The following is an 18,761-nucleotide window of genomic DNA, read 5'->3' on the forward strand; positions in this document are numbered from 1 at the left end:
TTTATGCTTATTTATTCTATCCTGTTATTCTATTTATATTATTCATTTAGTTTTACCTAATATTTACTGATTTTATTCTTATTCATTTTTTATCTTCTTACTCTGTTTATACTTATATTTATATTATATCCCACTCTTATTTATTTTATCTTTTTATCCTGTTTATATTCTTATTAGGTCATATCTCCAGTGTTTCCTCGGAGGGGGTTCTCTGCACCGGGGCTGTGATCGACAGTGGCTGCTGGGGCCCTGTGGGTCCTCTGAGCCTGGCTGGGGGGCTTCTTAGCCTCCCTCCTGCTGTGTGCCCAGCCTGGAGGCTGCGGTCTGTGACCGGCTCCCGGTGCAGACAGCTCCCTGTGATAGTGTTTCCTCACTTGGCTAATACGTACCCAGCCCAATTTTACTCTTTAGGTGTGTGTGTGTGTATGTGTATACGTGTGTGTACGTGTGTGTGTGGGGGTGGGGGGGTGGGGGGATGTGTGTATCATGACCGCTTCTGTTAATGACAGTGCGGGGAATGAGTGGGAGGGTGAGGTGGGCTGCTTTTAACCATGTAAAGCACTTTGTGCTACAGTTTGTATGAAAAGTGCTTTATAAATAAAGATTGATTGATTGATTGATTGAAGAAGAAAAACAGAGCCAACAGCATTCAGCACAAACTTCAGTCTCAGGTCTTCATCAAATATTCAACTCCAGGAAACAAACAAACAAAGCAATTTTTTTTTAAAATCAACAAATAAACATAAACAACTGCCCTGATTGGCTGTTCCATCAGCACTCCCACACGTTCTGTCCTTGATTGGTCTGAGTTTGTAAAAAACTTTGGTTCGTTCATGATTTCCACATGACCACAGCTTCTGCTGAACAAACTGGATTTGCTGTTTACTGTGGGGGCAGACGGCCAGGTGAGAGCGAGGCGTGACAGGACACGCCGCAGAGCTATGTGGAATATTTGATTTTCTGCTAAATACGGGGAATCCTGAGTTTTCACTGAATCCATTTACGTAACATCCCAGGAAACGCAGCGGGACTGATCCACGCACAGATACGTGGAAACGTGAGCAGAAAGACGGGCTTAGCCTGGAGCCGTGCTTCTAATGAAGACAAGCTCGTCTGTCCGAGACAGCCAGCGGAGGGAAGGGCGTGTGGCGTGAAGGTTCCACACAGCAGGACGGGAGAGTCGCCGAGGGCACGACCTGCTGATGCAGTCAGGTGTCGCAGACAGCGACGGGGAGCGATTGTGCGTTGGATTCTGGTTTTGAGAATGACAAACGACACGTCGAACTGACTGGAGGCTTTTTCTCTTTTTTTAGGGCCGGCACGCCGAGCCGCTCGCAGACGGGAGCGCTCCTGAGCCCGTGCACGGATGTAACACACAGCGGTGTTTGAAGGTCACGGTTATCGTCCCTGCGCACAGAGATTCCTCCAGGTCCTCTGAGTGTGTTGATGATGTCATCCTGTGTAGATGATGTCACGCTGTGTAGATGAGTTACTTTAATGTGGTTTAGGTTGTTTCTGTGACAGCCGCGTAGCGCAGCTCTTCAATGTCAGAAAGTACGTTAGTCAGTACGTAAAGGAGGAGCTGCAGATGCTGTACAAAGACATAAAGTAGGCGGGAAAACCCTTCAGAATAAAGGCAGACTTCCTGTCTTCGAGCAGACTGCTGAGGAATAATCAGCAGATAATTATCACAGACGTCTGAAGGTTTCGGGGCCGAGGGCTGAAACGGCGCTTGCACCGATGAGCCACTGAGCGCTCTGAAATGTGCCTCCAGGCTCGTACGCATCCCTGTGTGGCCTTTACTGCACGCCCGTCTCTGACTGCTGCTCATTTCGCCTGCATTTACCTGTTATTGCAGCTAATTCGTGTTTGTTTTAGTAATATTTTTATTACATCAATAAGAGACAGCAGGCCTGAACTCGATCAAACAGGTCTGGCGAGGTCTGGTTTCTGATGGAAGTGTCAAAATGTTCCCGCTAATCTCACCCAAGTTTCGTCGTGCTGACAGACGGAGTCGTTTCCCACAGAGGAAGAAAACAGCAGATAATGACAGGTTACTCCTCAGTTTATTGACTCATTCAGGTAAAAATGTCACACGCACACAAATTCAACCAGTACATACAACACACACTGCACACACACGCTCAGCTGAAGCACTCCATGCTGGCCTTGGCTCGCTCCATCTCGTGCAGGAAGTTGTAAAACTGAGGCAGCGTCAGTTCTGCAGGGAAGAGACAAAAAAGGACGACTTCCTGTCAGAGACAGAAATGAAAGGTTTTTGCATCTCTACTTTTAAGATCGGGCTTAAAAATGTCCTTTTTGCTAACGCATATAGTTAGGGCTGGACCAGGTGACCCCGAATCCTCCCTTAGTTATGCTGCAATCTGGTCTTTAAGTAATAACGTGACGAATCCTGCTTCCGGTCCAAACTACTCTGCGTTTAATAAGGCTGTTGTGTTTTTAACATGTTTTAATGTTTTGTATCTTGTTCTATTTAATCTAAACAAGCCCATAAAAACAGTCAGTGATCACTGTCGGCCTCTCTCAGTTTTATTATAACTGTTCATTTGAAACCCTTACGCTGTAACTGCAGCCCAGCCCATGCAGCAGTATATTAATGACTAACCTGGTATTGTGGATGGATTATCTCAGTTGTTCTCCTGACTGAAGTTTGGTCCGTTTACAGCATCCTGCCATGCGATTGCATTTGTCTCTAACCATCAGGAAACTTCACGTTAACTTTTATCCAGTGGAAAAAAGTTAGCGTTCATCCTCCAGCTTCACTGTGTTTATGCTAACATAGCTGTGTCGCTAGCAATCACGTCATTATATACCAGCTAGCCCAACTTCAGTAACCGTACAAACGTCACTGCTGTTTAGTTTCATGTCTTCATTTATGTTGGAAGTGATAGCAGAGCTGTACGTTTGAATTTTGTCAGAAATCTCTCTATATCATGTTTAGGTGGAAGCTAGCGAGCTAACTTCCTGCTAACTTCTAACTCTGTTAAATGTAATAAATTCTGTTGTCATGGATGCCTGGATGTTAAACTTAATTGTTACACTTGGTAAAGCAGCAACGCTGATCATTTTATTACAGATTAAAGAATTTAGACAGTTTTTAACGCTCAGTGATGCCGCAGTGTTCGTTTGACTTTGGGACCTGAAGCAGAGTTTGGACCCAGACGTGGCTAATGACATCAGACTTAAAGACCGGATAGGTGTAGGCTGCTGGGGGACTCCCATGATGCACTGGGTGTTTCTTCTTCACTCACTATGTGTTAATAGACCTCTCTGCTGAATCACACCTGTTATTAATCTCTGTCTCTCTTCCACAGCATGTCTTTATCCTGTCTTCCTTTTCTCACTCTAACCAATCACAGCAGATGGCCCCGCCCCTCCCTGAGCCTGGTTCTGCTGGAGGTTTCTTCCTGTTAAAAGGGAGTTTTTCCTTCCCGCTGTCGCCAAAGTGCTTGCTCATAGGGGGTCATATGATTGTTGGGTTTGTCTCTGTATTTATTATTGTAGGATCCACCTTACAATATAAAGCGCCTTGAGGTGACTGTTGTGATTTGACGCTGTATAAATAAAACTGAATTGAAGATCTGTAGGTCAGCTGACTCTGAGGGCGTCGGGTGGAGGAACTGATTTTTCATTTATGAATCTTAAACGATTAAACCAGACGAGTTCCTTTTTACATTTTCTTACAGTCTTTTTCACTCGCAGCATCTGTTCATTATCTAAGTTTTGGTCCTGAACAACAAAACGAGTTGCAGAAACAACCGTCAGAGTAAATTAAAGCTTCCTGTTACAGACTCGAGCAGTTGTAAAGAAAGACATTCAAGGTGTGCAAAACTTCAGGTACGAGTGACATCATCACTCACCCATGTAGACGTTTTCAGTGGAATTCCCCTTTCTGACCACGAGCTTCAGCTGCAACCAAACACAACGTGTTCAACAAAACAACGATGCTGTGTGTGTTTTCATATCTTTGTGGGGACCAAAATACCAGTCTCCACAAGTTTGAAGACATTATTGAGACTCAAAATGTGGTTTTAGTGTCAGGGTTACAGTTTAGTTAGGGTTAGGGGAAGCATTATGTCAATTAGATGTTCCCACAGGATATGAATACCCCACGTGTGTGTGTGTGGAGCGCTGTCGTACCTGCAGAAAGACTGTGCCCAATTTCTGAATTTCACTGGTGCCAACAGTCACTGTGGGACGACAAAACACAGCGTGATAAAAACACTCAAACAGGACGGACGCTGTGTCACGTCTGAAGTTTGCGCCTGAAACAGTGAGGCTCGTCATGGTTAGCTCTGTTATTCAGCTTCCATCGGCTGCACACACCGAGGGGTTTAAATGTGCTCAGAGGGCGGACGTCCTCACAGACAGACTCAGAGTGAACCTCTAATATGAGCTAAATTTGCCGTGCACGCTAGGTTTGTTCCTTCTTACCTCCAAACTTCCACTCCATGTCAACCAGCTGGTTGACCATCAGAGTCTGCCCGACAGCGAGCCTGGTCAGCGCTGCGTAGTGCTCCGCCCACTGCAGGAACACAGATCACATCAGACTCCTGAGACACGTGTTCACCGTTTAAAGGTTTCCTGAGTAACATCGTAAGAACAAGTTTTATCAACGACACTGAGTCAGTGCTAACATGTGCTAACACCTGTGAGCTAGCATCGGCCCAAACGGACACACCTGCTCCTCCCTGTTGTTTTACACGAGTCAGCATGTGCAGCCTGAGCATCACAATGATGGCGAGCTAAGGCACAGCTAGCTGGCTGACCATCCTCGTGTAGCCACCACTGTGGGAGTGTTAGTTACACAGAGGTTAAAGTGTGCTGGATCGATCTGGAACAGTTCAGTTCTTGGCGTTGCTTCGAGCGACAGCCTGCAGATACCTGACGCCCCGTGACGTGCTTACAGCCTCAGCCTGTGACGTGTTCATGGTGCAGATGTAAATAAAGCTGCAGCTGGCTACAGAAGAGGAGGTGCAGGATTTACCGACAGTAAACACAACATGTTAGCTGGTGAAGAAATGGTAAATGGACTGGTTCTTATGTAGTGCTTTTCTACTCTTCTGAGCACTCAAAGCGCTTTACACAACTTGTGCATTCACCCATTCACACCCATTCAAGCTAACATTCACACACACATTCATACTTCGATGGATGCATTGGAGAGCAATTTGGGGTTAGTATCTTGCCCAAGGATATTTGGCACGCAGACTAGGGGAAGCCAGGAACCTTCCGATCATTGCTGACCTGCTCTACCTCCTGAGCTACAGCCACTCAGAGAATTAAGTCCAGAGTCCTGGAAGGCCCTTTGAACCCATCGATGACGTCTTTAATAGTAGTGGAAAGTTTGGCACACGTAAAGGGCGTGGCTTTGGTCAGGTGGTTTGATCCCAGTCTGCATGCCACGATACTAACCCCATGTTGCTCTATGAATGCATGAATGTCAGACAGGAAGCACTTAGAAACAGCACATGCTTGTGTGAATGAGGCAGAAAAGCGCTGCATAAGCAGCAGTCCATTTACCTTTAGCACTACTTTACTTACCTGCAGTGAGAAGTGAGCCGACTTTTCCTCGCTCAGTCCTGAGAAATGATCAGAGTGAGCAGGTTTGCTTTCATTAACACAAATGTGACAGTAACTAATACGACTACCGTGAGAATGACTCTGAGGCACAAAGGACTCGGATGTGTACCTAATGTCAGGAGGTCTTCTTTGATCTGCTCGCCTGTCAGGTTTTTCTTCAGGGCTCCTGAGGAGAAAACAGACATGGACACCTTCCTGTTACTGTTTATAGCTCCACCTGTTGAGTGTCGGGTTTTAAATGCCGTGAGAAAATACTGTGCAGGTATCCCCACATACACATCTGTATGGAGATCACTGCTGCAGACACACCTGGCCCGTGCAGTAAGCGTGCAAACGTACAGTGCAGCGTATACAACACCACACACAGATAGCCCACGCGTAACTGGGATTCTGGGAAATGGAGGAAGTGAAAATACAAACGAAATCACAGGCAGAAACATGCTGTCTTTGAATAAAACCTGAAATGCAGCACAGCGGTTAGCACTGTTGCCTCACAGCAAGAAGGTCCTGAGTTCATTTCCACCATCAGGCTGGGGTCTTCCTGCGGGGTTTCTCCCCGGGTACAACGCCTTCCTCCCACAGTCCACAGACATGCAGATACTGGGTGAATGGTTGCCTGTGTATTAGCCCTGCAACCTGTCCTGAGACACCTGGGATAGGCCCCACCCCCCCGTGACCTAACAAGGATAAGAAGCAGAGAAGGGATGGATGGAACATAAAATAAGATTTACTCATCCATCCACAAACCAAAAACACCCTTTCAGTGGGTTTATCTGTGACAATGATTCACTTCCTGTGACTGAGATGAACAGGAAGCACTGGTACTAACGAGGGAGAATTCTTTTCTCTCGTTCAGTTCATTTTTATTTCAGTGGTTTTTGTTCGAGCTCACTGTAATAACCTTGATGCAGACTCTGGAAAAAACGACCACTCTGCTGTTTTCTCTGATTTCTCTCAACACTTTGTCTGTTGCCGATCGCATCTTATGGCTCGTAATAATCGCTGCACTTCTGTCTCAACTTTGCAAACAGAAACCCGCCCAAAATATTTGGCCCAGGTGTCAGGAGCACTTTGTTGTACTGAACTTCTGCACTGAGGGGCTATCAGAAACTACCCGCATGGACCGCAGCCGGGCAGCTCATCAAGAATGCAGCAGCACATCGGGGCTGCACACAACACAAGTGGGAACAAGGGGAAGTGTTATCCATTTTCCATTAATTCTCTCATGCTGGCAGAGCGCGTTCAGAGAAACACAATTTGAAATGTGTTGAAAGAAGCCTTAGTCTTCAGTTACACCTGTCTGAGCCTGCTGCTTCCATCGCACTGAATCAAACACCACCAATAGTCCCCTATTCAGTTACATCCCAGGTCACATGCTGCTGCTGTCACTCACACAAGTGCTTCGTAAAACCGTTACTGCAGGCAACAGATTTAAAGCTCCATACGCCCTCATCGTGTTCAGCGCTGTGGCATCAACAGATACAATCTGACACTCGGCTAGAAATCAAAACCAGCCAAACTCCACTCCTTTTAACCTCCAAACATGTGACCCACATCCCACAGCCTGGAAAACAGCGCAGAGGATAAACAGACCACAGCACCGAGGCAACACGCCTCAATTCAGTTCCATTCATCACAACAGCAGTCGCCTCAAGGCGAAGGTAAAGACCCCACAATCATCCAGAGAAAACCCCAATGATGGCGACAGTGGGAAGGAAAAACTCCCTTTTAACAGGAAGAAACCTCCGGCAGAACCAGGCTCAGGGAGGGGCGGGGCCATCTGCTGCGACCAGCTGGGCTGGAGGGGAGGAGCCAGAGATTAATAACTAAAGTTTTAACAGGATGTTTCTAATTTTAGAGATGTTGCGCAAATGGAAGAAAGCAGTCTTACATATTTGTTTAATATGTGCATTGAAGGACATGTCCTGGTCAAAAATGACTCCAAGGTTCCTCACAGTGTTACTGGAGGCCAAGGTAATGCCATCCAGAGTAAGAATCTGGTTAGATACCATATTTCTAAGATTTTCAGGGCCGAGTACAATAACCTCAGTTTTATCTGAATTAAGAAGCAGAAAGTTAGCGGCCATCCAGGTCTTTATGTCTTTAAGACATTCCTGCAGTTTAACTCATTGGTGTGTGTTACCTGGCTTCATGGACAGATAGAGCTGGGTGTCATCTGCATAGCAGTGTAAATGTATGCTATGTCTTCTAATGATGCTGCCTAAGGGAAGCATGTATAATGTAAACAGAATTGGTCCTAGCACTGAACCCTGTGGAACTCCATAATTAACCTCAGTGTGTGAAGAGGACTCTTCATTTACATGCACAAATTGGAGTCTATTAGATAGATATGATACAAACCACTGCAGTGCAGTACCTGTAATACCTACAGCGTGCTCTAATCGCTCTAATAGGATATTATGGTCGACAGTATGGAACGCTGCACTGAGGTCTAGCAGGACAAGCACAGAGATGAGTCCACTGTCAGAGGCCATAAGAAGATCATTTGTAACCTTCACTAAAGCTGTTTCTGTGCTGAGATGAGCTCTGAAACCTGACTGAAACTCTTCAAATAGGTAAAGGGCGGGGTTATCACCTACAGTATGACACCTGACACTCAGAGTGTTGACAGGTGTGTTTCCAGCCTGTCTCTGCTCTTTTCCTGTCCGTCAGTGTAAAATTACAGTGAAGTGCTTCACACATAAATCTTCTGCATTCTCTGATTTTACTCTTAACGACACCGACTCTACCTGGTCTGCAGGTTAACAGAACTGCCTTTAGGTTGACGTCCTGATCAAGGAGATAAACGAGGGAAAATGGAAACAACCTGATTCCCACCACCTAATCTGGTATGGCTGGATTTACGATGTCCGTGTTAGCCTCGGTGATTAAAGTGATGGATGACGAGTGTGTCTCCCACCCTGCGGCACCAGGAGGACGCTCTTCATCAGGTTCCTCAGAGGCCCGGCACTCATCCCGTGTTCCCCCGCGAACTCAGTAAGCTGCTGCATGAACCTCTCTGTCTGCACACACACACAGACACACACACACAGAAAAATGCATGCATTCATTTGCACATGCACACAAAAGGACAGCCGATGTTTTACCTCGGTTCAGTTATCAAGGCTAATCACTAAGTCCAAAGTCCCATTAACATCAAAATGTGTGTGTGTGTGTCTGTGTGTGTGTGTATGTGTGTGTATGTGTGTGTGTATGTGTGTGTGTGTGTGTGTCTGTGTGTGTGTGTCTGTGTGTGTGTGTCTGTCTGTGTGTGTCTGTCTGTGTGTGTGTGTGTGTGTGTATGTGTGTGTGTCTGTGTGTGTGTGTGTGTGTGTATGTGTGTGTGTGTGTCTGTGTATGTGTGTGTGTGCCTGTGTGTATGTGTGTGTGTCTGTGTGTGTGTGTGTGTGTGTGTGTGCCTGTGTGTGTGTGTGTGTCTGTGTGTGTCTGTGTGTGTCTGTGTGTGTGTCTGTGTGTATGTGTGTGTGTGCCTGTGTGTGTGTCTGTGTGTGTGTGTGTCTGTGTGTGTGTCTGTGTGTGTGTGTCTGTGTGTGTATGTGTGTGTGTGTGTGTGCCTGTGTGTGTGTGTGTGTGTGTGTGTGTCTGTGTGTGTGTGCCTGTGTGTGTGTGTGTGTGTATGTGCCTGTGTGTGTGTGTGTCTGTGTGTGTGTGTCTGTGTGTGTGTGTCTGTGTGTGTGTGTGTGTGTGTTCACCTCTTTCGGCTCCAGGAGGAACTGGAACAGAATTTCAATCAGGCGATGAAACTGCTGCATGAAAGAAAAAGAGTTTGATTGTTTGAAACTTTGGTCAGATTTACGTTTCAGCTGCAGCTCAAAGACCTGATTCACTCGTTTCCACCATCTTACTCTGTCTACCCCTGCCAGGCAGGGACAGAGGAACAAACCTGCAAACTAAAAACGATTGGTCCGCACCACTCATGAAGAACATCTCAACATGCTTTAATCATCTTGCTGAATCCATGTGTTCAGGCCTCGGGCTCAGAAGTAACCCAAAGGCTGAAGATGCCACCGTCTGATGTGTGAGGCATCAGTGCATGCTCAGAACGCTGCATCAGGACTCAAAAGCTTTATTTCCTCTCAACACGTCCGCTCAGAGAGATGCTGCATGAGGCAGACGCCCCGAGAGCCAATCCAGTACCCGGATTAATGCCACCTCCCTCCCGGCGTCTCCTAGACTTTGTGCGTGAGGAGCTGTGGTCACGATAAAGGAGGGAATGAAGACTCTGACACTGAGTTTAAAGAATAAAGAAAGATTCTCTTCATCACAGTGAAGATTGACTCCTGTAACTCAGGCACTCATCAGCCTGCAGATCAACGATCCTAATATTCTGGATTATTGTACTGTAATCTGTTAGTAGCCTAACTGCTCTCTGATGTCACGTCACGGCGAGGGCCCGGGCTCTCAGCTCTGCTGTCAGTCTCCGTGACATCACGGCGCTCTCGGTGTAGGAGGTGGCGAAGACTGTGACATCGTTCCAGTTTTAATCACTGTACACACATCATCAGATGTGCTGAGTAATCAGATTACAGCTGAGCGGCAGCTCCTGGAGGTGTTAAAGCTCCTCGCTTACATCAATGTCCTCTTTAAATCCCGTTTACAGGTGTTTTTACCTCACAGAAACCCCGCCCATCCTGCTGAGCGGACCGTCAGCTGGTGAGGCGCCTCAGCAGCCGACGCTCCGCCCCACAGCACCGTGCTGCACTGTTATTGGTGAGTAATAAACCGATGTCATCGATAAGTCTGGACTCTCACGTTCAAAGCGGGTTCTGCTGAACGCCGTCTGGTCACGTGACAGCGGCTGTGACTGCGCGCATCACGTGCACTTTAGTCTAACAGCTCGTGGCTGTCGGACGTCTGTTTGAAGCCTGAGCAATATTTCTGCTCATCAGCTTGTTCACCCCATCAGCTGGCAGTCAGCTGACACGGACACGTGTACATTCCGTGCAGGTACAGGTGGGCTGTGACCGTTAACCTCCTTTCACTGACGTAACGAGCCCCGGGGCTCGGACAGCTTCCGGTAAAGCTGCTCCGTTAAAGCCGCGGACTTACCTGCTCGTTCAGCTTGTTCAGGTTCTGGAAGTCGGTGCCGACAGAGTCCGGTAAAACGTCTTTAGTGAAGTGAAGCTGCATCGTTTCTCTCGGCTGACCGTCCCCAAAACAAACACAGCCCGCTGCGGAGCGCAGTTCCGGGTTATGGATGAGCGCATGCGCACAAGTGTCTGCCAGACAGGTCAAGAAGAAGAATGAAAGATCAAACCTCACGAAAGCTTTTCCTTAAGTTTGAAGGAGATTTATTTTTGTTCTTTTAAGACGAACTTTTAGAAGTTTGTAGCAAAAAAAGGTGAAAGTTTCTGTTCTTTGCCCTTTCAGATCACTTTGAATGTTCTCACCACGAGTTTAATTATTTTGATTATTTTTTATGCATGCGGATATAAAGCATGTGAAACATTAATTTCAATTTTATTTTATTTGTATAGCATCCTGAAGCAACAACAAGGCGCTTAATTTCATTGTTTAGTAAAATATGTTTAAATGTTTAGTCATTAATATCAAGTCAAAAACGTTATTATTTTTCAAATACATAAAAACGTATTCAGGAACATTATACATGTATTCATGTTATGTATTCAGTGGGCTATGGTCTGTTATGCTATTTTACATTAGCAAATAATGCGATATTCATGTAATAATAATAATAATAAATGTTATTTATAGGCACCCATTAAAATGCTTGAGGTCTCCTTACATTTGTACAGCGAATTAAAATCATATACACAAATAAATCAGAATAAAATGAACACATAAAAGCACAAAATGACTGAAACAGTTGTGATCAGGTGGGTTTTGTGATGTCACTGAAAACGAGTTTAATTTTTGGAGAATTCAAATAAATAAATATATAAATACCAGATGTTCAGAAAACAGCTCACATCTGCATCATGCTGATGCGGTGCAAAATGTCAGTCACAAGTCACGAGCCAATGAGCATGCCCCGATGATCTTCCTTCTTGACACAAATATGGTCAAAACGCATTAAATGAACTTGATGTTTCAGTCAGAGCGACCTGAAAAAATCGCTGAGCTCATGAACTCATCGGCAAAGTGCTCGTAGGGGTCAGGCCGAGGGTCGTTTTCTCATCCGCTTCAGGAGGACCCAGGTCTTTTTGTAACTGCAGCTGTCGCCCCCTGTTGGCAAGTTCGGGCAGCTTCTACGGGCTTTGATTTTCAGGCCTTCAATTCCAAAAAACTCAGAAAAAAAGCAGCTGGATGCACTTAAGAAGGACTCGAGTGACTTTGTTCCTTTACGTGGCCCAAATCTTCCCTGTGGTCCAAATGAACAGCAAACTTTGTGCTGCTGGAAATCATGAAAAACCTGTTTTCCTTTGGAGGTGATGCTTCTGGAAGACAATGATCCCAATAACAATGATTATGAGATGGTAATACGATCATTTCTAATGAAACTGTCCACAGCCCAGCGAGCCCTCTCAGGTCATCAGCTTCAGATCTTTGAACTGTTCCCAGAAACAGATCCAAGCATGCTGGAGCTGCTTTCAGTTTCTGCCTCCGGCTCTTTGGACCAGGGGTGGGTTTTGATTATCGATTTATCGATTAAAATCGATTCTAGCTTGGATAACGTGAAATCGATTCATTAAAATCCTGAATCGATTTTTTTATATAAATTTATTTTGGCCGAAACGCCAGAATCTCAGGTTAAACCTCACAAAATTTCAACAACCACCAAACAGCTAAAACAGTAAATGAGAGCAGGTACACGGATTCTGCACTAAGACGTAAACCGACGGATCAGAATCAGTGAGCTGTCGCCTTTCTCACCCGACGGCACGTACGCGGACACGGACACGCCGTCGGGCTGAAAGCCGACAGCTCGCTGATTTTGAAGCGTCGGCGGGCGCTTTGTGTTTACGTTCTTTTTGCGCTGATTCTGAAGCTGCAGGTTTGATCTCCAAACAATATTGACTGAACCAGCAGCCAAAGAAGATCCAAACTACGCTTCACATAAACATCGTCATGAATTTCCTCTGACTTTTGCTGTTTTGCTTCCGCCACGATCACACTTCATGTAGAGCTCTCTCTCTCTCTCTCTCACTAAATCGATAATCAGAACCCACCCTACTTATTACTCACCAGTCTACGGTGTCGGCCGCTGTATTTTTTTTTTGTTGTTGTTGTTTTTTTTTACTTACTTCCGACAAGAAAGCCTCATTTCTGCTGTTCAATACTGAACAAATTTAAACTTTTAAAAATTATGCAAAATTGCAAAATGCTGAGCTGTGTCTCTAATCAAACCTCTGTAACTTTGCTCTGCTTCACTTCATTTTTGACTGCACAATATTTTTAAGGTCATCTGCTATAAAAACACAGACCAGGAAAATCTGCTTCATGTTTTTCTGTTTTATCCTCAGTTACTTTGACTCAAAGGCGTCTGCTGTGATGCTCACACCTTTGATAAAGTCTCACAGTGTCAGCTTTCTTTTTCTAGGTATAAAAATGTAGATATGTACTGATAAGCAGTGTTGGTCAAGTTACTTGAAAAAAGTAATCAGTAACTAATTACTGATTACTTCCCCCAAAAAGTAATCCTGTTACTTTACTGATTACTTATTTTCAAAAGTAATTAGTTACTTAGTTACTTAGTTACTTTTTAACAAAATGATTTACAACCTGAACAGATAATATAGCGATAGATCTTTCAGCCCAGTTCTATTTTTTCTGCATAATCCATCATATAAAATGTAATCAAATGAAAAAGTCTCTTTTTGAAACTTGTTTTATTAGTTTTAATCTTTTAACTTTATGCATCAAGCAAACATTAAATTATATGCAACATTCTCTGACTGGAAGAAATTTGTTTAACATTTAAACCTATTTTCTGCACATTCCAGCACATAAAATAAAATATTTTTTTGTGTTTACACTCAGTCTTTCAAATAGATGCAAGTGAAACACAGCAGAAAATAAATAAAATCAAAGACTCAGCGGTCCTGTTGCTCTATTTTCACCTGTAAAGCAGGAGTGGGGCAGGCGGAGGTTTACCCTGGTGCAGGTGTGCTGCAGCGGTCAGTGGAAGGATCTGGGAGTTTCACGTTCCCGTGGTAGCGCACTCGGTGCTTGCTTGGAAGTTTAGGGGTTTTTTCGCTGTAAAAAGAAGTTTTCTTCCCACGCAGTGAGCAACGGACACTAATGTTTTTGTCACTTTTTACAGAATCAAACTCAAAGTAAGGTCAGTACTTCCACGCTTTAAACGCTGCACGCTCATACTCTCTCCCGCACTCCATATATTAGCCATTGTTGATCTGCACACAGCTGTTGCCACGAACATCGCACTCGCTTACTTCATTGTCATGAGACACTCTCGCGAACGAAAGCACGGTTTAGTAATGCAGCGTGCTTACAGGAAAGTAACAGTAATCTAATTACCTTTTTTGCAATAGTAATCCCTTACTTTACTCGTTACTTGAAAAAAGTAATCGAATTACAGTAACACGTTACTGCCCATCTCTGCTGATAAGTGATCAGAATTATAATATTTCTGACTGTCTGAGGCAAAATTTCCCCAATTCGATTCGAATCGTGGATCGAATTGATTCGGGACCTTGTGAATCGGAATAGAATCGATTCTAGAAATCAGTGAGGAAAACCAGCCCTAATTCATGGCACATCTGGCTCGTTTTGTCCCATCAGGGGGCAGTAAAGCCCGCGCTGTGGTGGAAACAGAGTAATGATGTTTTTTGCTCTTTGAGCGATAGGCTGAGATCATGACAGAGAAAATCCATGAAACTCCTTGAAGACTGACTCAGACAGACAATGTGGTAAAGCGAGGCTGACTAAGAACACACTCTGAGAGAGGGAGAGAGAGAGAAGTGTGTCGGTAATTATTGTGCCTCAATAATAGTTCCTGCTCTCACTTTTACCTCGCGGACAAAAGATGGGAGTTAACCATTTCACCTGGGAAAGACCTGATCACTCCGAGCCACCAATCAGCTTCCACCTCCGCCTGCACCCCGCCCAAGAGAGAGAGGGAGCGAGAGAGAGCGAGAGCTGATGTGCAGCAGCATGCTTCCACATCGTGAACACCTCCTGCTGCCTGAGGATTAGAGCTCACACTCCAATCTGCGCTCAACTTCAGCGGCTGTAAAAACCTCGTTCAGACTCGGACTCGGCACCAGACTGCTTCCTCCAAAGTTCCCGCTGTGCAAGAACCAGACGCGTGCATGGTTATGTAAGTATTTTCCCGGGGAGGGCGCGGGGTGTTTGTCCCTCCAGGACTTACCGAGAGAGTTAGGAACGAGAAAGAATGCGACGTCGCCGGGCAGAGTGCGCCTCGCTGCAGCTCTGAGCTCCACATGTGCGCACAGCTGCGCGCACATGTGGAGCTGAGGGAGCAGAGCGCGATCTGAGGCTCTCCGAGGAGTTTCTCCGTGTCTGCGGCGGAACGTAACCCCGTTAAAACAGTTTTAGCAAGCGCGTAATACACGTGTAATAACCGTGTAATAACCGTGTAATAACAGCCTGACTGTTCCGGTCAGTGAGTGCACAGCGGAGTGCGCGGGGACGGAAGGTCAGCGGGTTTTTCTTCTCTCGGTGGTTTGTGCGCTGTGAACGCGCACACGGTGAGTTTACCTTCTGACAGTCCTGCTGTCATGGCAAGTATGAACACATGTGCGGCACACAAGTGAAAGTACTGATATGAGCACGCGAGGAGACTTTAAAGAGAAACGGCTGAGGGGAGAAATCTGCGGGGGGGGGGGGTGTCACCGGCGGGGGCGCACGGAGCCCTCGTGCTCCAAAAACACATCAGCACGGAGCAAACATGGTGGACATGTCTTAAAAATGTCCCAAACCAGGGGCGGATCTAGAAAAAGGTGGAAATCAAAGCTGCTTCCTGTAATGTGTCATTTATGTGGTTAAAATACAGCAAGTACACACATGTTTCATATAAACACACTCTGTAATGTTCTGATTGGCTTCAGCCCCCAAAATTAAACGTTACAGTTACACAAAACGTGAATTTTGATTTTGTGCACTGTACAGCAAACATAACAAATAAGCATGTGGCCCAACGTGCACAACATGAGGCGGATCAGCTACAAACACAAGTCTAACAAAAGTTTCACACTGTTAATATTTTATTAGAAACAATCAAACCGTTTCATGCTTAAATTTACACAAAACGTCAGAAATCTGCTCCGTCAAACCTAATTTTTCATTACGTATTGAGTTCACGCTCTGGGCTCCAGCTGTTTTCACCTTCATAAACTGTTTACCTCACTCGTCTTTTCAGCACAACCTCACATGTGTGAATTTACAGTTATTTTTTCATACTGACACACTGTACTGTCAGACAAAGAAAAAGTGATATTGTTACTGTAACAAACATGTTTAATCCTTTTCATAACTTGAAATGCAAATAAAACTTGTACGGTGCCACACATATTATTTGCGCCTCTCCAAAAAATAGTTTGTGTCCACTGTAAGAGCGAGGAGCACATCACAGCCTGATGCCTGCAGGCCTGACAGCAACAGGTGTATCACTCCACCTGTTTCACACCTGCACACAGCGTTTACACTGCAGTCTGCCTTTGGTGGCAGCTGTAGAACTGACACACAAAACAAAACAACGACCACACTCTAACTACACAAAACTACACAAGGGGTGTAGATCCGCCCCTGTCCCAAACTGATGCGCACACGTTTAGAAACACAGCTGAATGTGAGACTTTGTGTTTTTAAGGAAACGTTTTTCATTTTTGGACGTTTTGGTGGTTGGGTACGATGTCTGTTCCTGAGATTACTGAGATTAGGAGGTTCCCATGACATCATCCACATCCTAAAGGTGAAAAAGTGTCTGAAACTGAATGTTGAGAGTGGCCTGAGCTTCAGGCTCACAGGGATTACCCAGCATGCACTGAGCTCATTACTAGAAACTGTGTTTAATATGAACAGCCATCATGGAACAGGCAGAGAAGAGCAGGCCACCTTAGATCAGCTCCATACAGAACTGCAGTGATTTCATTTGTTATATATCTCTGTGGTTTGAAATAAGTGTTCTCATAGTTCAATATGAGTTTCATACTGAGACTGAGGTTCTGGGGAATTCTGACCTGCAGGTTCTTTGTGACTCAGCGTGGTCAGAAAACTGATAAGACAGTGACTCAGTCTGCTTCAGTCTGCAAAGGGTTTATTCTGGATATCACATCATTTGTTTACAGATCATTCATAAATATGCAGTTAATAATTCCTCAAATATTTCCCCCAAAAACATCCAGCAAATTTAATCTGTTAATAAATACCAGAAAACGAGAGCTGTTCAGTCTCTCTCAGCTTAAACAAATAAACCTTTTACTTCCTTGTGTGAGCTGGAGTCTTACAAGAACCCAGCCAAGCAACATTTGCATAAGCACATCTGGCACGTCTGGCACATCTGGCAGTGGGACAGAAGCGGCTGCAGCTGGATGTCAAGACAACACCTGCAGACAGACTTGATATGATTTGAGCTGAGCCATGGTGACTTTTATTTTCAACAAATGAAGTGTGAGCATAAACCATAGACTGTATACAAAAGATGGGCGTGGTTGCCATGGTGTCACCCATCAGTTTGTGAACATTTTGTCACATTTAAGGCCGTCTGCGTTTTGGAGGCACAGGACGTGGTTAGCTTGGTGATCAGGCCGGAGTGTCACACAGATGCAGATTTTTCTGTGGAACTCCAAAGAATTCCATGTTTTTATAGAGCAAATAGAAAATATTCTCTAATCGTTTTAATTTACTTTTCCTTTTAATAACATTTTTTATGATAAAAAACGTGTGTTTCTCTGCGTGCAGAAATTGGCATCGGCAGACACGGAAGCCGCCACGAAATATCCCGAGACCTTCAGGAGAGTCCCGTCGTGAGACGATGCTGAAATGATATTAAAGTGTTTTAGGAAGCCCATCAGAGCGGGCACGCTCCCATTTGTGTAACTATTTTTAAATTCCAGTAGAATTACAACCACATAAGCTAGCGCAGTCTTTTTTTTTTTGCATATGAAACCAGAGGAGTTGTACTTGCATAACGTGCATTCAGCTTGTCCACGGTCACAGTTTCCTTCCACAAATGGCTTTTTGCAAAAGTCGGGTAAAAAGCGCTGGCAAGAACAAAAACATTATAATCCAGAAACACGCTTTGCAGAGCCGATCAGTTGTTCATAGCACTTTCTATGTTGGAACAAACGTCAGCGCGAACTATTGCACGTTACGTGCAAAATCCAAAAGTGACGTCATTTTTCGTGGGAAACGTAGTTTTTTCATTACAGGGCCTTTCAGAGCTGGTTTCCTGTTTGACTTTATGCCTCTCTGTGTAGTTCCTGAGAGGCTCCGAACTCAAACTGCACTATTTTAATGCTGTTTTTTTGCAAATTGTGCACAATAATATTTATTTTCATTTTTCCTGCTTGTCAGCAATATAAAATAAAATCCCAGAATTTCACCAACATGGAAAAACTTTGATCAAAATGCTCCAACAGTACAAACACAGTCCAGAGGTCCAGCTCATTGACTAGAGGAGGAAAGAATCTAACATGCGAGTCTATGGGGACTGACTCGCCACAGCCTCTGCTGGACACTTGTGGAACTGCAGGTTTTGGTGCTTCAGCTGCTGGAGGTGACATGTAGTGATCGAGATTACAGGGCCGATGTGCCGTCACAGATTTCAGACCCAGACCAGCGTGTCGCCTCGGTGACTTCACGAAGCGCCGCAGCTGCAAACACACACAACAGTGTTTCATGTCGTGAGGCCGTCTCCACAGCAGCTGGGATCAGACCCCAGCTCCAAAACAGTGCTCTCATTAGAAGCTTCTGCTAACTGAAGGATAGACACGAGGTTAGACTTCATTTTCCCCGCTGACATCACTGGGTAGTGCAAAGATTAGAATAAAGTCTTACACAACCGATTTGTGTGTAATTAGTGCCGATGTGGAAGGTTGGCTGGGGCTGGCCTGAGGCTGCGATTACCTGTAAGCCTGGCTGTAAGCAGACAGGCAGCAGTGTAAGCTTCTGAGTTCTGCTTTGACGTAGTTATGTTTGAAGCCAAGGTGCTTTCAGGAGGAATTCCAGGCATCTTACACCACCCGGATGTT

At 45.1% G+C, this 18,761-nt stretch overlaps 2 protein-coding genes across 3 annotated transcripts in view; one reads left to right on the forward strand and one right to left on the reverse strand.

Annotated features, from left to right (window-relative positions):
- Nucleotides 1-2,047: 2,047 nt before the first annotated feature.
- LOC134619059 (COMM domain-containing protein 7-like) lies at nt 2,048-10,973 on the reverse strand. 2 transcript variants are annotated; one of them, XM_063464782.1, is made up of 9 exons: nt 10,675-10,973; nt 9,318-9,368; nt 8,525-8,627; nt 5,714-5,770; nt 5,566-5,603; nt 4,456-4,546; nt 4,162-4,211; nt 3,882-3,930; nt 2,048-2,221 (listed from the first exon to the last, which is right to left on the reverse strand). In XM_063464782.1, the coding sequence occupies exons 1-9, from the start codon at nt 10,753-10,755 to the stop codon at nt 2,145-2,147; spliced, it is 597 nt and encodes a 198-aa protein (XP_063320852.1). In that variant the 5' UTR covers nt 10,756-10,973; the 3' UTR covers nt 2,048-2,144. The 2 variants fall into 2 exon arrangements, with proteins under 2 accessions (XP_063320852.1, XP_063320851.1); XM_063464781.1 differs by having other exon boundaries at nt 9,318-9,371; nt 10,675-10,964.
- A 3,715-nt stretch (nt 10,974-14,688) lies between these two features.
- Nucleotides 14,689-18,761, forward strand: part of LOC134618478 (DNA (cytosine-5)-methyltransferase 3B-like) — a 40,548-nt gene continuing 36,475 nt past the window's right edge. Inside the window, exon 1 of the mRNA XM_063463893.1 lies at nt 14,689-14,866. Within this exon, the coding sequence (XP_063319963.1) occupies nt 14,859-14,866 (8 nt within the window). The 5' untranslated portion in view covers nt 14,689-14,858. The remainder of the gene's footprint in view (nt 14,867-18,761) is intronic.

Source organism: Pelmatolapia mariae, linkage group LG20 (assembly GCF_036321145.2).
Source record: "Pelmatolapia mariae isolate MD_Pm_ZW linkage group LG20, Pm_UMD_F_2, whole genome shotgun sequence".
Classification (NCBI taxonomy): domain Eukaryota; kingdom Metazoa; phylum Chordata; class Actinopteri; order Cichliformes; family Cichlidae; genus Pelmatolapia; species Pelmatolapia mariae.

What these genes read in the sequence shown, in the direction of transcription:
- LOC134619059 (XM_063464781.1), bottom strand. Translation starts at nt 10,755, where the DNA reads ATGCAGCTTCACTTCACTAAAGACGTTTTACCGGACTCTGTCGGCACC. An exon ending in CGTCCTCCTGGTGCCGCAGG is followed by an intron (nt 5,771 to 8,524) that starts GTGGGAGACACA and finishes TTTTCTCCTCAG; the next exon opens with GAGCCCTGAAGAAAAACCTG. An exon ending in TGGGCACAGTCTTTCTGCAG is followed by an intron (nt 3,931 to 4,161) that starts GTACGACAGCGC and finishes GTTTGGTTGCAG; the next exon opens with CTGAAGCTCGTGGTCAGAAA.